The sequence below is a fragment of the Pyrus communis genome, chromosome 5 (assembly GCF_963583255.1).
Source record: "Pyrus communis chromosome 5, drPyrComm1.1, whole genome shotgun sequence".
NCBI classification, from domain to species: domain Eukaryota; kingdom Viridiplantae; phylum Streptophyta; class Magnoliopsida; order Rosales; family Rosaceae; genus Pyrus; species Pyrus communis.
This window is the reverse complement of record NC_084807.1, coordinates 10,403,316-10,421,786: the sequence shown is the minus strand read 5'-3', so window position 1 is coordinate 10,421,786 and position 18,471 is coordinate 10,403,316. Positions and strand designations below refer to the sequence as shown.

Below are 18,471 nucleotides of genomic sequence, written 5' to 3'. Positions count from 1 at the left end.
AACCTAATTCATCACCCAAAGATATTAGGAATGAAAACTTAAATTTTAGGGTTTAATTCTGTTTACTTTAACAAAAAATTCAAGAAATCAAGTGACAACTTGATATTCTTTGTATCAGTTGAATCAAAGTAGCGTGTAGTGAAGGTGTTGGAATCTTATTTGTTATGAACTTTGGGGTTAGGGTTTTGATGAACAAGTCATATTCCCCGTAATTTTTGAACGATTCCCTTGCAACTCGAGCTAAAACCATAAGCATGTCTATAATTAATTCCTAATATATGGCAGAGAAGGTTTCAGAAATACGGAGACTGAAAGATGAGGCCCAGAAGTGGAAGAAGTTCTATTACGCTATGGTGTAATAGCGTAATAGAACTTCTTCCATTAGAGCTTGGTCATTGAATCCTTAACCAAGAGTGTAACGCCAGAAACCTCCGTGTATAAGATACCGAATATCAATCAATATACATGAAAAAAAAAAAAAATCAGTATGACGTTAGATTTTTCCCACGCATATCACATTTGATTGGGTTCTGTAATTTCAATGAATGGTACAACAAGCCTAAGGAGGAACATCATCAACCCACCACATCAAAGTTTCATCTCCCTTATGTTACAGTTCCCAAATTGCCCACTACATATTTAGCACATACAATAAACATCAGTCAGTCATGCCATTCCCACTTCTCCGCAACACCGCAACCCATAACCGCTCTTCTCAGTTCGCTTCTTGAGAACGAGCCCTCTCTCTCTCTCTCTCTCTCTCTCTTAACTGTTCGCTTACAAGAAGACGCCCATGGGAACGAAAAGTTATGAGCCACAGTTTGTCGCAAGCCGGTTGATTAGTTATAACTGCAAAGCATGCTGGTTGTGGATGTTCCTTCTCTCTATTGTTACAAGGAAAAGTGTTGTGACATGTCGAACATATTAGAACTCTTGGGAATCAAACTCCGGCTTAGATGGATACTCAAGACCCTGAAGTGCTGGTATCCGCCGTAAATCTTCATCCGAGTAAGCGGGGATGAACCAGTATCGTTTGTCTGTCCCAAACACCTGGTATGCAAATAGCAGAATTTCCAGTTGTATGAGTACACACTGACAGTTACTACTACTATTAAAACCACGATCACAAAGATAATAGATTAAAGACAATTTCAAACGGTATTCTTCACGAAAAATATCCTGTCAGGAGTTCAAATCCGGGCAGGATAAAACAGAAATTAATTTAACTTGCCCATTGCTGGACTCAACCTACCCATGTACTAACATAACAATTGTTTTGAAAAAGACCTTGATGACCCTTTGTTTAATCGGGAAGTAAATTAGTTGAATAAAATGTAAGATGTAGTGCATATGCCATTACTATCAATGCTACACCGCATTATTCATGATATATCCACATACCAAGGAAACTATCAGTATAATATTCTTCTAAGAGTATAAATAATCTGCAAACTAAGGGAAAACTTAAGGCCTGTTTGGTATTCAATTTGAATTCAATTTTTTTAACACAAACAGTTTTTGAATCCTTAAGCCGACAATTCTTGTTTGGTAGGGCATTTTGAAAAACTGAACTCAAACCAACTTGAAAATGTAGCTTACTTCATGAAAACATAAAAAGTCTGTTTTTAGAATTTATAAGATTAAAAGCCCACTCTTCTTTCCTCCCTCTTCAGATCCTCTTTTCTCCATCCTCACTCTCTCTCCTCTCTCTCCCTTCTCTCTCCTCTCTCCTCTCTCCCTTCTCTCTCTCTCTCTCTCTCTCTCTCTCTCTCTCTCTCTCTCTCTCTCTCTCTCTCTCTCTCTCTCTCGTCTATCTTATCTCTCTTCCTCTCTCTCCCTGATCTCTTCCAAACTTCTCTGTCCCTCTCTAGGTCCTCTGCCTTGGGCACCAGTAGAAATGAGGAAATTCCCTACGTCAGCTCCAGCAGGAAGTTGCTGGCCTATTTTTTGCTAAATTTTTATAACTTGAAAACAAATTTGTCTCATACCAAACAAGTTTTGGTACAAAAAACTGTTCTTAAGAGATGGTCTTAAGAAATATTTTTGAAAATTATGAATTTTTTTAGTAGGATACCAAACAGGCACTAATGAATTTACGTGTTTAGTTGTCTGTTGCAGAGAATTGTGTTCTGAGGCTTCAACAAAATGCCAAATAATTCCGGGCTCAATGATCTCTACTATTCTATACTATTATAGAACATCAAAACTTTCATTCCTCCTGAAGCAAATGTTAACTTTGGAATTTTAACTTGTGAGTTCAAAACCAACTACAAACGCAGCATGTTGGTTATTTTTAAAATATGCACTTAAGAAAACAAAGGAAGTATAATGATGTATCGCAAATTTTACCAACCTGTTCAAAATTCTTTTTCCGACCAAGGTCATAGCGCCATTTAGGAGAGGTTTTCTTTTCATATGCCTGATCACAAAGAAAAATTTCATCAGCACATAATTCCACACCGAAACTCCTTTCCCCTAGGGAAGGCCATTGTATTAAAACCCCAAACAGAAGATACTGAGCAATGGAGTTACTTATATGTTTGTATGAAAAAGCCTAATCTGTGAGTTACTACTAGATTTTCCACATTGCTCATGGCCAAGTTACTAAAAGGCGCTAGGCGCTAGTTAGGTGGAGGGCAGGGGCCTAGGCAGTTTTTTAATTTTAATTAATTTATTATATAACATATAAGCAAATGTCTACTTATACTTACAAAAATACATAATTGCATTGGGATACATAAATTGCAAAATAGAATGACATAAATTATAAAGTACTGGAACATATTGAAAACATGAGGAACAAGCATATAATGATTGTTCATCCAAGTATCCAACAAGTCTCTAACAATTTATTGAAAAAATAAAATGCAAAATGGAGGTAGTCTATTATCTATCTAAGTGAGAGCCGCGACTTAGGCGAATGGCTAGGCAGGCGCCTAGGCATGTCTAGGCACCCTTTCTTATTTTTTAAACCCCTAGGGATTAATCGTGGTTGTGGCCAGCTGCCTAGCGCCAACACTGCTCATGGCCCAAACATTAAAACAAAGGTGACATAATTTAAAGTTGACAGATGTCAATCTATGGACCTCCAGCAAAATGTGATATTGCAATCAAGGAAAGCAGCATTCTCCTATAATAGAGGCCATGCAAGGAGCCCGAACTATATATCAAACGTCTAATCTTTCTATAAGAGCCTCACCTCATTGATATCGTTAAGATATAAGCACAAGGAAATCCCCAGTTAAATTGTGGACTGAAGCAAAATACATTACCTCAATGGTTGTGGTGTTTGCAGCCACCAATGATATATGCATGACCAGAAAACCCAAAACACTTAATGCAAACGCAAGATTCAAGACTGCAAAGAAAGAAACACTGTTCATTAGTTAAGCAGATACCAACCGCTTTGTAGGTAATACCACTAAGAAATAGGTAAATTTAGATAATACCAAAAGCAAGAAAGGTAGTTGCAAGGGTGCTAGGTGTTCCAGGTATTTCTCCCTCGCTAAAGAACAAAATAAAATGTGGCAGCAAGGATAATGCTACAACACTTGTCTCGAGAAACGTGTAAAACTGCATTCCGATTAAAAAAAAGGCATGAAATTAGTCTAAATATAAAATTTATTCAATGGGAATTCTTATTAATTCAGAAATCCCACAAATAGATAGTTTAGCAAGGTAAAGCAAATCACATGGAAACATGCGCAAGAACTAGTTTCTGACAGAACAATCCAAACAATTTACCATCTAGCTGACTAACTAGTACTGACCCACAAACATGATTAAAACATACTTTCCAAGTTATCCAGGGAATTTCCTAGAATATAATATGCAAATACTACCAGTACCAACCAGACTGAGAACAAATAACTTATTATCGAAACAAAGAGTGACTGCATTATTTAAGAAGACTGTAGAAGTTTCTTGAATTCTTAAAGCTCAAGAATAAATTACAAATTTTTATTATCAAAACAAAGAGGGACTGCGTTCAGATTTTCCACCAATCTAAAGCTTTTCACTAAAGTCACTGACCTACGCTACAGATCGTTAAAAGCAATAAATTCTCATGCATATCAGAAATTAGCATACTATAATGCTCCACACACACTATTATGTTCCTTCTTTAATAAATTAAATTACAGAATAGCAAGTATTTAGCATTGCCATGCATCAAATCCTACGGTTTTTTATTAGAAATTTTAATGATATAATTTCCACATTGATATGGTATAAGTTAGTAAAGTAGGATAATCATACTATTTGTCTGTGTGTATTAACCCTAAACCATAAAGAAAGCTGGATTTAGTTGCAACTCCCTGTCCATAGACTCCATACAAACAAAAATTAAGTTCAACTGTTCAAATTATTTTCTTTGATCAAATTTTGTAACCATCAACTTAGCCTGCAGTCGAAGACCATTTCCTAATTTATGAAACAATATTCACAAGGTTATACTGTTTATAATCCAACAACTATTCCAAAAGTTATACTAGGGAGTTCCTTATTAAGAATATGGTCTTCATGGTGTGATGCATGTGGTATGAGTTATCTACCACAAGGAAAACACAGTTTACCCTTATGGTGGATTCAGAAGACCATCAGTGGTCATGTTAACATTCCATGAAATATTATGGCTCTAAAAGTCACTAGGCAGTAGTCGGGCAGCAGGGACCCGACTCATCCCACCCAGTCACTCTTCCACCCGAACCTCACAACATTTTTAAAGTGACAGAACCAGTCAGTGACCGCTTAACGCCTAGCCCCCCTCCTCCCAAAAAAGTGGCCGCCTAATAGCCTTGCCAATTTCCTAAACGATTTTGGGTTAGTAGTGGCGGTGCTCTGTCGCTGAGCGCCTAGGCGCCACCTGAATTTTTAAGAACACTGGCTGCACATCAGAGTGGTCACCCAATTCTCTCTTTGGGAACAATGAAAACAAGCCCCAACACCCTTAACCTCTAATCAAAATAAAGTTATTGCAAATGCTCCCAACTAGGGCACATGACTTAAATGCAAGTACCTTTATACTACCAGCATGACTATCCCAGATTCATAGTATCACTACTCATAATCATTTATAAGTCTCATAACTTCAGAGAATAAAGCTAAAACTCAATTTTGAATAGTCCTTGGAAACAGGATCGCCAAATAAAAATTTGCAGGATAGGGTCAGAGAAAACATAAATAAGGCATGTTAGAAGATGAAAATGGATTCCTCGGTAGTTGGAATAAAGTCTAACTCATTCAAACATAATCTCATGCTGAAAAGTATTTCAGCTTACACAGAAAACAAACTTACCAAGAAAAGAAGAAAATACTTGTAATTTAAGGCCCCAACACAATTAACAACCCATACACAATGGTGATCCATTTTCAGTACACACCGCCCACCTGAAAGTTGGAATGAAGAATTAATGCTCTGATTTAAAGACAAAGGAATATAACAAAGCAAAATAAAATATCGCTAACATATCTTACTGAAAATAAATAAATAAAAACACTAAAGATATGATGACTCACAAACTGAGCAATGATGGCAACGAGGTGGTTTCAGCTGGTTGCACTTCCGGCAATACCGGATTCTCTGATTAGAGGGGTCAGGCTGCAAACCATTAAAATCCAACCCAGTCAATGGGTCAGCCTCCCCTCTCTCTTCATCCACAGCAGGCCTCCAATTAGGTGGCACACCCCCCGGATCCGTCAAAACAACAGAAAAGTAACTCCACAATAGCATCACCAACTGCAACATTAAACAAGTTTTCAAATTTTAGCTTAATTTTCTCTTATACACTTAATCGGACACCATATCTTGACTGCTTTGAGCTAAACATTAATTAATACACACACCAATTTGCCCCCGAGAGCTAAAGAATTTCTAGAAACTACAACCTCCAAGTAATTTCAAAGTTCTTGGAACATATAGCAAGAAAAAAATAGCAGATTTTACAAATTTACTGCGAGCACAAAAAACCCAATTTTCGAAAACAAAAGCCACAGATTCTAAAACCCGGAATCTCTAAACAGAAAACCCAACAACCCCACAAAAAAAAATTGTTGAAAAAAAACCAAAATTTAATAGTTTTTCGAAGAACCCTTACCAAGCAATGAAATAAGATCAATACGGCAACAGCAATGAGAGAGTCAAGGCCGCCGTCGTACAAAGCCGGGCCATAATTGGTCAAAACGACAGTGTAATATGTGACACCGACGACCCCAAGAACAAGGAGGATCATGACCGAGCCCAGACCTCGCAAAGCTGTGCAGAACTTGAACACGTTCCAAGCCATGGCCACTCCAGATCTATGCATAATATATCACTCAAAATTCAAAAATACCGAAAATTCATAAAGAATGATTCTTTTTCTCTGTTCGATCTCGCAGGAGCTGGGTGTGATCTAGGGTTTATGATTCAGCTGGTGGTTTGGAGGCACAAGCTCAAAGAAATGCATAACACAGTGGGAAACAGTAATTTGAAAAACAAGAAATATTTTCTCTACTTTTCTTTGCAATTTTTTCAGATGTTTTGGAAGCGAAATTTAGGGAAGGAAAGGATTTAGAGGTGAGATTCCAGGTGGGGTGTGAAATTGAAATCCACGTTTCGGAGACAAAGACGAGGTTTTTTCTTTTATATATTTCTTCTTTTATTTTGGGCGAGACAAGATGAGCTTTGGACAAAACCAACAAGAAAATAAGACTTTTTCTTCTAAAATTTTCCTCTTCTTTGTTTTTTTTTTCCCCTTAACGTATGGTATGATTTCTTTCTTTTCTTTTTTCTTTTTTTTTTTTTCTTTTTCCTTAGCGTATGGTATGGTTTTTTAATTTTAAAAAACTGGACCAACTGGTGGCGAAGGTGCAGATTGAAAAAATTTAATGAATCATTTTAGTTTCTTCAAGATAATATTGTATGATTCACCAACATCATGAATCGAACTCAAGACGTGCCTGAAATTTGTCCCCATCCACTGGGGCCACCCCACGATGGTTAACGTATGGTATGGTTTGGATTTAATGGTTTTTATATTTATAATTTTGGTAGATAGAATAGAAATCTTAGGCCAAGATTTTACTGTTTAAAGATTTAGGTTTAGCCTAAGTTGCAATTTACTCTAACAACTATAATCTACTCTTGGAGGAGACAACAATAGCTTGGTAATTTGAGCAAAAGTTTTTTTCGTCATTATCCATAAATTTAGAAAGTGGTCATCAATCTAGACCACTATTCTAAAAATTGGCTTAAGCGGTGCCTCTAGGTGTTGGACGGTGGAGGACTGATGCAATTTAGGCCAAAACGTAGAGAAAAATCGGATAGGGGCTAGGCGGATTAGGCAATGGCTAGGCGACGTCTCCGCACAGACACGTTCTCTCTATCTCTTTCTCTCTTTCTTGCATCTGCTCGTGCCAACTCTAACTCTACCTGCACTGTCCCTTCCAGTTGATGTTGCCTAGACTCTCGCACGCCATCGTATGTGCTCGTTATACATCATTCTCAAACTTTGTGAGCGGGTTTCCAATTTTTTTTCTTTTTAGATTTGAATCTTTTATTTTCTTCATGCTACAATTGAATGGTGCTGAATTCTAGATGTAAAATTCCATTTTTATGTATTGATTCATTGAATCATTGACTAATTTCTATGGAAAGATGATGTCAATTTTAGATTATTGAATTATTGAATTATTGAATTATTGAATTTGGTTTTGTTTAGTCTGTGATGATGCCCATACCATGATGGCTTAAGCTTAACTTTCCCAAATTCTCAATAAAGTATAGGTTTTTTATACTGTAAATAGCACCTATTTTCATATTATATAATCAATTGAACTAAATCCGCCTAGGCCCCATTTAGTCGCCTATGTCTGCCACCCGACTAGCGCCTAGCGCCTTTTAAAATCTTAGTCTAGAACAAATGATTTTACTCTCTGAATTCACATGCTTTATTTCCAATTTTAAAATTAATGCCTTAATCTCTCTCCTTTCACCCTTTAGTTTAAACTAGTAATAACGATTGAAAAATCAGAAAGTAGCAAACAAAACCTTTGATAGCAAGCAGTCAAAACGACGACAAAAAGACGAAATGTCTACAGAATGGCTAACCGGCTCAAGCAGAGAGAGATGCGAAAATGGGAAAGGAAAAAAAATTAGGGTTTCAGAGACAAGCAAAAGGAAAGCCCCAAAATGGGTAAAAATGGCTAGAACAACAAAGAAAAACCTAGAACCAATGAAATAGCTCGAAGCAGGGGACGATAGACGCATAGTCAGCTAGGGCAAAACCGATGATCAACACGTGGAAGACATGGGCCGAAAAAGCAAAGCAAAACCAAAAAGGAAAACTAACCAGAGACAACACGTGTAAAAGTGGTCCAAATGAAATTAAACAAATCAAGCAAGGGAAAAAAGGGAAGCACACTGTTAATGAACAGTAACTTTTGTGTTGAGTTTTAGTATATGTATAATTTATAGCATTGTATAAAAAAATTCATGAATCTTTAATATTTTTGTGTAGGTTTTCATTATTACAATTTGAAAATTCATACTTAATAAGAAATTGATAAGTAGTACAAACTCCTTCACAAAGGATTATTATTATTATTATTATTATTATTATTTGTTTTTGTCACAAATAGTCTATGAAATTGACTCCCACAATCAAGATGGTCCCTGAAGTTGAAAATCAATCAATGTCATCCCTGAAAATAGTTGGTGCAAATCAATGTTGTCCTTCTGTTTGAGTTCCGTTAAAAAAATCTGTTACAACGCTGGCGTGGTACATTATGGGTCCCCTACTCCAATATTATAATAACATGTATATTAGAAAAACAAAATTAATTTTTTAATTAAGCCTTAATTAAATAGAAAAAAACAAAAATGAAAAATGAAAAGAAAACTTGAATCCATTAAACAAAATAAATTTTTTAATTTAACCCTTGCACTTCTCCTACGGTCCTAACACTCATCCTCTTCTCGTGTTCATCTTGCCATCAACAAAGACGACGCCCATAAAAAATTGAGCAATTCTAGCACCAATATCATGAGGTTCGGCTTCAGGTTTCCTTCCTCGATTGTGAAAGACAATAAGGGATGATTGCTCAGCGATGGCAGCAACGAAGGCGGAGACGAACGAGGGGAAGATGGATGCGGCCGGGGAGATTGGGTTGGGAGTCGGAGCCTCTTGGGTGTGCTGGTGGCCGAGGGAACGATGAAGATGACTGTTGTTAGTGGCTAAGCCAGGAATTGACCGGGAGGGGAGGGGGGAGGGAAGGGCGAAGTTAAAAGATTGCAAGGTTGAAAAGAATAGCAACAACCAAATCCTTTTATATAGTAATGTCTTCCATAATTTATCAATACAAACAAATTACAATTGTTGCCATCGAGGTTTCATATCGTCAAAGCGTCGCATAATAGGCTTATTATCAATAAAAGCAAATACATCTCTCTCAATGTAAACAAGTATGCTATCACTTAACCATTGATTTCTCATTTTGTTACGCAATGGTGTTTTCACAATCTTCATGGTAGAAAAAACTCTCTCCACCGAAACAGTTGCAACCGGTAACACCAAAGCCAATGTAAAAAGCTTATATGCTAACATATAGTTTACACACCTCCCGGTCTTCACCAACTCCTTTGCAAGATCACCAATTCCTCTCAATGATGAAAACTCACTATGCATCTTCATATCGTGAATGTAATTGTCAAGTTGAATTGGAAGATTCATGAGGTCCATACGATCAAAATCTTGAGGATAATGTTGGGCTAGACGAATGATTTTTGCTTTGTCAAAAGACTCAAAATTATTCACCAAACTCAAAATGATGAATGATCTTTCTTAGTGTCTAAACATTGGTTAATCATTTGAGTGTTCAACTCATAATCTTAAATCCCTATGGTTCTTTAATACCATAAACATTTTGATGGATAAGAATCGTGTTGGTATATTATGGGATCTGTAGCTTGAGACAATATCCCTTTCAACATTTTATAACTTTTCTAGACTCTTCAGAAGTCTCATTCTAATATGATCAACTCTTGTACGAGATTTAGTATGCTACAACAATATCATAATGATAGTACTCACTAAGGTAATTTATACCATGTCTTGGTGTTGAGTACACAATTTATTCTTTACCCTTCTTGGACTTATCCAAAGTAATTTGAATCCTTCAAGGATTTTCTACACTTTATGACACATTCTCTTTTGGAATTTATAGCAATTTACTTCTATGTATACTTGAGGGATTTACTTATGGAGATATGCTTCGGGCATATATATAATTTTCCATTGAGATGAACAAGTTTCACAATGAGAAATCATGTTTCCAAGAGTGTATTACAATTTCAGGTTTCAAATAGGAACCTTGCATCATACCATGTGAATGTAGCTCACTGTTTTACAAATGTCTATATGTAACCTTCTAGGTTCAACATTATTTTTAGACGTTCTTACTAAATTGTAATGGAATTGCCTTTCCATTTTGGCCAATAATTTTTCTTTTCATCGACAAACAAAAAATTGTGACTTAATATCAACACAACTCATTGATGAATTTAGTAGCTACTGTAAAACCAAAAGTAACATTGGTTATCATCAATTTATGATCCACAACTCATACTTTGGATATCCTTGCCTCTTTAGGGGCTTTACATTGTCTCTTCTAGGATAGTCATCTCTTAATGAATTGTTTAGAGAATTTGGATCATAACCTCCTTTAGAGTGTTACAGAGCTTGAATTGTTTTTTTAATCTCCACTTCTATGGAGTTGAATTATTGGACCTATACATCATGCTTTAATTAAGCATGAGATATATTAAAATTGCCATGTTTATGGGTTGTCCTTTTGGGACTTGAATCCATGAGGTGACTATCATGCTTTGGGTATGCAACAGTTTACTAGTACTAAGTCTATGGATTGTTGGGTTGAATTTCAACCCATGCGGCATCTTTGTAGCTTGTATTTAATTAGTAATTTTCAAAATTTGGATTACCATTTTGTACATCATGTGAATGATAGTTGAAGTCGTTATTGTCCTTGGCTGTTGTAGACTTCAGGTAAAGTTTGTTAGGGCTGTGAGTAGGATTCCCATCATTGAACTTTTGTCTTCTATTCATATAGTTAGTCACCCTTTGAACTTCTATGAGTTCATTGTTTATCCTTCAGCTTCAACCTCCTGCACAACAGAAATGGTGTGCAACCTTTGTCTTTGAGTGATCCTTTCAAACATCACTTCTCGATGACTCATCCATGGTTGGCTACTTCAGTGTAAAGAGCCAACATCGTACAAACTGTTCCCAGGTGTTGGTGATTTGAAACTTAGCTCCAACAACAATTGAAGATAACTACTTGAGAGCAATGTAAAGTAAGAAATCAGGCAAAAGTTCCAGGCAATCAATTCCAGATCGGAAGTTTGTTTTCAGGTTCGGACTAATTGCTTTCTTTCTCCTTATCTTGCAAGTAAGAACAAGGGCAAAAGAAAAGACAGGAAACAAGCATGATATAAGATACTTTTACTCTCAACCTTGATGATATGAGGTACTTTTGCTCTTGAAGAAAAATAGTAGAAGGATTTGATGTTGATGTAAAACTTATTGATCAAAAATATTTTCTTGCTAAAAAAAATGAGTTTAGCATTTGGAGGGAATTGGTTGAAAAGGTATGTTCAGAAAGGAGGAAGGTTGAGTATTTTGAGAGGCTTGGTTGAAGATGCATTCTTAGCAAGTAAGAAGAGTTGGACATTTTTTGAGTTATGTTTTTCCATGGAGGACGAAGTTTGATATATATAAGGATTCCTAATAGCAGATAGAGATGTTGTTAGGACAATCTCGTTCACGTTTGTCAGTAATGATGGTGTAGTTAGAACAATATAATTCACGCGTTTTAACTTTGTTAGAGATATTTTGACATAGTTGTCCTTGATATCCAGAAAGCTGGGATTGCGTCTGAGAAACCATAATTGCATACATTTTCATGCCCTTTAGTTTAGATTCTTGTTATGATTTTGAGTGAATTTAGTTTGTTTCACTTAGTTTTATGTTTTTCTTAGATTTAAAGAGTGAAGATGAAGAAAGAAGGAAAAATGAGCACTTTTGCGATAGAAATGAGTTTAGCATACTGGAAGCAGAAGCTGTTTGTGCAGTTTAGCCAACTTTACGGATTAAACTGTACTTCCTCAGAATGAACCAACTATTGAGCCTTGTACCATTGGAAATATATGGAAGTTAGCTTTCAAAGGAATTTTACAGTTCCTGATTTTGAGTTTCCTAGAAGATGGTATAGTGATTCTTGTACCGAACGTCTGCCATCAATGCTTACGAGGGATTTGCAAAGAGATTTCAAATTTACAAATTTTAATAAAAGGAAACAGCAGAGCAAAATCAGAGCTATTAGACGAGTTCAAGGCTATCCTAAAAGGTTCATAGTTAATATATTTACTAGTTTGGTGTGCCACATCATCAATATACCAATCCAAGTCAGAAGAGAATTAAAGAGTCCTACAAGTAAGGATTTCAGCATTTATTCAAGAGAAAAATAAGGAAGACAAAAAGAGGGACTTTTGGAGATCAGTTTTTTTTTTTTTTTTTTTTTTTTTTTTGGGCCGGGGGTGGGGGGGGGGGACATGATTTTGGAGTCCAAGGAGCAAAGGAGAGGTCGCAGCCGCCAACCATCTTTCCTATCCATCTTCATTGTTCGAAAGTTTTTCATGTTTTTAAGATTTGTAATTATGTTTTTGTATTTTGTGAGTAACTAAACTCTTTTTCTAGGGTTAGGATGATGCCCTAGCATGGATGTTTATAGTTTTTAATGTTATTCATTGGATTTCTAGTTTCTTTCAGATTAAAGTTTAATCACTGTTTGAATTGTAACTTTTTGTTTGAGTTCTCTGATTGATCACCTTAGGGCTTTGCATCTAGTAAGATTGGAAGATGAATTTGAGGCTGAACTAGCAATATAAGTCAATTAGTTTCTTGTGGTTAAGTGTGGTAAATTACATTATTGCTTTACAAAGAATAATGTTTGCTTGGTTCCCTTGTTTTCTAGAGCGTAAAAAGTCCTACTTGTTAAATTTATGCCTTAACCAAGATAGACTACATGTTAGGATATATGACCTTTGCTTGAACCATGAGAGAATCATTCACTTAAGGAAAACTATGGTCGAATGTGCCTAACAAGGACTTAGATACAGGAATTATCATGTAAAGAATCAAAAGATCCCTTGAATGCATTGAAACCTAAACTAGATTTCTTGTGGTTGATTCGAAATCCCTAGACTTTCACCATTGTTTGTTAAATCTCAATTTTCAACGTTATCATCTCATTGTACTTTCTGTTTACTTTTCTTTTTAATATTGTTTTCATTTGCTTAAAATCAAATATTCAAAACAATTCTCTACAATTTCATTGAAATCTTTAGTTTAGATTGAGTCTAATTGGTGTTTGTTTAATTAGATTTTCTTTAGGTTATCAAATATAGATTAAGTAATAATCTGATAAGAGCATATTTATGCGACTTTGTTATCTTATTTCTTTGATTCAGCCGTTCCCCCTATATATATGAAATTCCTGCAGTGATTTAGGGTGTGCCATGCCTACCATTCATCCATTGAAGTTGTTGGAATTTTCAAAGTTTTTTCTATCTTTGTTTTAAGTTTCAATGTTTATTTTAGATTGCTTTTTAGTTATGATGAACGTGTGTAACTAAGTTTCTTTTTAGCTAGAGGTGAATTCGAAGCCATGATCATATGTTTTATATAAATTGATTACATCCAGTTATTGTTTCATAAAACATGAATGCGATTTACTTATCTGCTTTATAGAGAACTTATTCTTGTATGTTTATTAAGGGTGCACACTTAGTTTGCATGCAGGGATTTGATGCTAGAATATAAGGGAATTTCACCTAATCGTTATGAACTTATATTGGCAAGTAGTAAAAGTCATTAGTCATGATTGAGTTAAGTAAATTTTTGGCAGGAGTATCATGCTTTTCATAGTTATGAATGTTTTGTCAATGCTTATGATTTTCACAGAACTTAATGATCTTTGAGATGTATCTCTATCATGCTTTTCATAGTTAGGGAGCTTGAGAAGAATGTCGCTGAGTCCAATTCAATGAACTTAGGAAAATCTGAGAGTTAATTAGTGCTGTTCACATTTAATTTCGGACATTGTCATTCATGGTTTATAGAAAGAATAACTGGAAATCGATTTGTATGCATATGTTTCATGTGCGGAAAAGAATCTTTTAGCTATCCTTTCATCCATATCTCATTCACAACTTAATTTACTTGCTGCACTTTACTTTTGTTTTAATTAAATTCATCCAAAATCCTCACAGTCATTGATTTGATGTTAGTTTAACTTAGTTTTCAGTTTTATAAGTTTAATTTGTGTTGATTAGCATCCCTTCTAATCCCCAGAATAGAACGATCCATACTTACTCGTACTACAATTGCATCATATATAAGGTTTAATTTGTGTGTTAGTTTTTACAACATCAAATTTTGGCACCGTTGCTGGGGATTAGTAAAATTGCTAATCCCTCTGTTTTTTTAGCTTATTTTTCTTTTGATATTTGATTTAGTTTTATTTCTTTGATTTCAAGTACTAGAGAAGCAAGACATAACAATTGCTAATCTTCAAGCTCAAACGGCGAATGTTACTTCTCTTATGTCACGGTATATCAAAAGGTCCACAATGCAAAGTGTGGCTACATTGGATATGTCATACAGGCAAGGATATCAAACTAATCAACATCCTCAATTAATTGAGAATGGAAGTTGGGATAATGTCAATGCTTGGGGTTATCAGGGCTATAATCAATCAAGGAACGACTTGGTTTCCAACACTTACAATTCAGGTGGGAGAGATCATTCAAAATTTATGCGGAGGGAACCTCAACAAGTTCAACAAGAAGGATATTGGTAGTAATTTGAGGAGTTCTATTCAAGACCTATGCAGGCACAACAATTTTCCCCATAACAATTCCAACCAAATTTAAGTATGCCAATGGATCATGTTAAAATTCTTCAAACACTAAATACTTCTTGTGCTTATTTGACCCAGGATCTAGAAACCAAGCTAAAGAGATGCTCGAATTAAAAAGTCAACTTGGACAAAGAGCATAATTAATGGGAAAAATTTGAGAACAAAGCGAACTCTCTAACTCAACTATTGTTGATTCAACAGAAGATTTTGAAATCACCTGAGCTATCACTTTGGGTAGTGGTATGGAGGTTGGAGCTGAACCAAATATGTCCAAACATAGCCTAGAAGTGGATAAAGAGTTGTTGTCCAAGGAGGAGGAGGAAGACTCAGCCACATCAAGCTTAGAAGAAGCATTGCCGCAACACCCAATCATCTCTAATCCTATTGCCGCAGTTACCCTAGTTCCACCACCATCCAATTCTAGTAAGGTTGTTCCAAATTCAATTCTTTCTAACCTGAGTCCACCAAATGTACCTTTTCTTCGCAAATTTATGCAATCCAAGAAAGAATAGGGAAAGAAAGACATCTTCGAAGCCTTTCTAAAATTTCAAGAGAAAGAAGTGGATAGGGAATACTTAGAATTCATCAAAGATGATGTACTTGAGACAACCATCCTTAAAGAAGTTGGATTTTATAACACAGGACAAGTCACTGCCTTTACACCAAATTTGGCCAAGTGTAACAATCCTGAAACTTTCGAAGTAGTGTTAGTCCTTGAGTTCTTGTTGCAGCACATAGGTAAGCCACCTCCTCAAATTTCAATTTCGTTTTCTACTAACATGTTGTTGATTTCAATGATTCAGGCACCTACTTAAGAATTTAAAACATTACCAGATCATTTCAAGTATCACCTTCCATTCAAAGATTAACTCCATGCCACTGGTCCTAATAAGGATTAAATGGAGGTATTGTCCGGCTGGAAGACGTTAAAGCAAGCGCTTCGTGGGAGGCAACCCATGTGTTCAAACAAAGAGACATTGGAATTTTCAGCTCCTACAACCAGATTTGCTTTCTTTTACCCTTCTCTTTATTGTTTTTACTTTGCCATGATAGTCTTGTTTGCTACATATCTTTTGTTGCTTTCTTCTTTAAGTTTATTTTTGAAACATTAAGGACAATGTTTGGTTTAAGTGTGTTTTTTTTTGGGGGGGGGGGGGGGGGTAAACATAATGTTTTTCATGATTTCTCTTCGAATTTCACCACCTATCACTACTAATGTTGTTATTCACTGTTTTAAAGTGTTTTATTGTGTGTCATATACAAAATTTTTGAAAAAAATAATCGAAAAAGCTTGAGAAAATACCAAAAAATAGTCGTTTTTGTTGCTTGTGTGTGTCTTAGGGTACCTTTCAACACAATGATGAGGATTTGGTTTTTAATTGCATGACTGTTAAAGAAAGTTACAAACATGGGTGGAAGTTTAATATGCTCTTTGGCTAATACTTGGTTGTAGTTGTGATTTACAAATTCACATGTAATCACAAAGGAAAAATTCAGTATTTGTAACATGCTTGAAGGAAGAAACTCAAACTAACGGTACAACCCTGTGAGACTTGAGCCTATTATTTGTTTGGAGAGTTATAAAAGCCTTATCCCTTGCACATGTATTGTAGGTTTAACCTCGTTTTGACCCTTATTTTGCCTATTTTCTTTGTTAGCTACATTATCCTTATCTAGCCTAGCATAGGAATATCCCTACCCTTATTCATAAAGAATAGTGAAGCATGACTTATTGGGAATTCTTTTGATTTACGATTTGCAGAAAAAACAAGTGTGGGGGAAGAATTTGTTCTTTTGAATTCGGTGAAGTATTGCTTATGTTTTATGTTTCAAAGAAAGAGAAGGAAATAAAAAATAAAATAAAAAAATAAAAAAAATAAAAAAAGAAAAAAAGAAAAAGAAAAACGTTGAAAAAAATGAGAAAAGAAAAAAGAGGTTGAAAAAAGTGATAATAAGTTCATAAGTGTTGGTTGCTGAAGAATGGTCCAAAAATGTGAATATGACCCTAAAGTTGTACGAATCTCCCCTTTGTGTTTATAGTTGGGTGCTGCAATCAAAAGTTGAATTCTAAGTATTGATTTCATTACTTTGCTTACTATCACTTTAAGAACCTTTGTTTATCCTTAACCTTTCTTTGTTAGCCAATACCCTAGCCCCATTACAACCCTTAGACTTTTATCTTGATTGTTATGTGATTCAATATGTGGAGTTTGAAATTGGTATGAGCATATGGAATCCCTGGTTCTCGCTTCCAAGTAGTGGTATTCCGTTCATGTGCGTATTACTAATTCCAGAAAGTGCCTTCTTTGTTATAACATATGTGAGTGCTAGTCTACATGTTTACATTAATCTTCTCACATATACTTAGTATAGGGAGTATAGTCAGAAAATCTGTGTGAAAATAGAGAGTATATCCGGTGAGGAATTGAGTGATTTCTCTAAGGCATGTTACTACTTTCAAATATTGATTAAATGCGAGCTAGTGAGTGGTTACTGCGGTTAAGTATATGTGCTAGAAAAATTAAAGTTGAGGCTTGGAAGGCAAGGAATTAGACAAGAAAAAGGAATCCTAGATGGAGAGGAACATTATCTTATGTTATCTTATCTTATCTAACCTTATCTTATCTTATCAATTCTTATCTTATCTCCAGCTGCAAGGAGGAATCCTAATCACATTCCAAGACTCTTGACCTGATTTTTAGAGTCCTAATATAATTCAAAATGCCAAAATCTTTTCCTCCTTTGATTCAACCGTTCCCCCTATATATATGAAATTCCTGCAGTGATTTAGGGTGTGCCATGCCTACCATTCATCCATTGTAGTTGTCGGAATTTTCAAAGTTCTTTCTATCTTTGTTTTAAGTTTCAATGTTTATTTTAGATTGATTTTCAGTTATGATGAACATGTGTAACTAAGTTTCATTTTAACTAGAGATGAATTTGAAGCCATGATCATATGTTTTATATAAATTGATTACATCTAGTTATTGTTTCATAAAGCATGAATGCGATTTACTTATCTGCTTTATAGAGAACTTATTCTTGTATGTTTATTAAGGGTGCACACTTAGTTTGCATGCAGGGATTTGATGCTAGAATATAAGGGAATTTCACCTAATCGTTATGAACTTATATTGGCAAGTAGTAAAAGTCACTAGTCATGATTGAGTTAAGCAAAATTCTTGACAGGAGTATCATGTTTTTCATAGTTACGAATGCTTTGTCAATACTTATGATTTTCACAGAACTTAATGATCTTTGAGATGTATCTCTATCATGCTTTTCATAGTCAGGGAACTTGAAAAGAATAATTTGGTTGCGTTGCTGAGTCCAATTCAACGAACTTAGGAAAATCTGTGAGTTAATTAGTGCTGTTCACAATAGGAAGAATAATTGGAAATCGATTTGTATGCATATGTTTCATGTGTGGAGAAGAATCCTTTAGCTATCTTTTCATCCATATCTCATTCACAACTTAATTTACTTGCTGCACTT

At 35.3% G+C, this 18,471-nt stretch overlaps 1 protein-coding gene across 1 annotated transcript; it reads right to left on the bottom strand.

The window, feature by feature from the left end:
- Window positions 1-470: 470 nt before the first annotated feature.
- Window positions 471-6,670, bottom strand: LOC137734109 (probable protein S-acyltransferase 14). The gene is made up of 7 exons (XM_068473394.1): window positions 6,096-6,670; window positions 5,518-5,737; window positions 5,297-5,388; window positions 3,450-3,573; window positions 3,273-3,358; window positions 2,354-2,419; window positions 471-1,050 (listed from the first exon to the last, which is right to left on the bottom strand). Exons 1-7 carry the CDS (start codon window positions 6,303-6,305, stop codon window positions 925-927), a joined length of 924 nt encoding a protein of 307 aa, XP_068329495.1. The 5' UTR covers window positions 6,306-6,670; the 3' UTR covers window positions 471-924.
- Window positions 6,671-18,471: the final 11,801 nt, after the last annotated feature.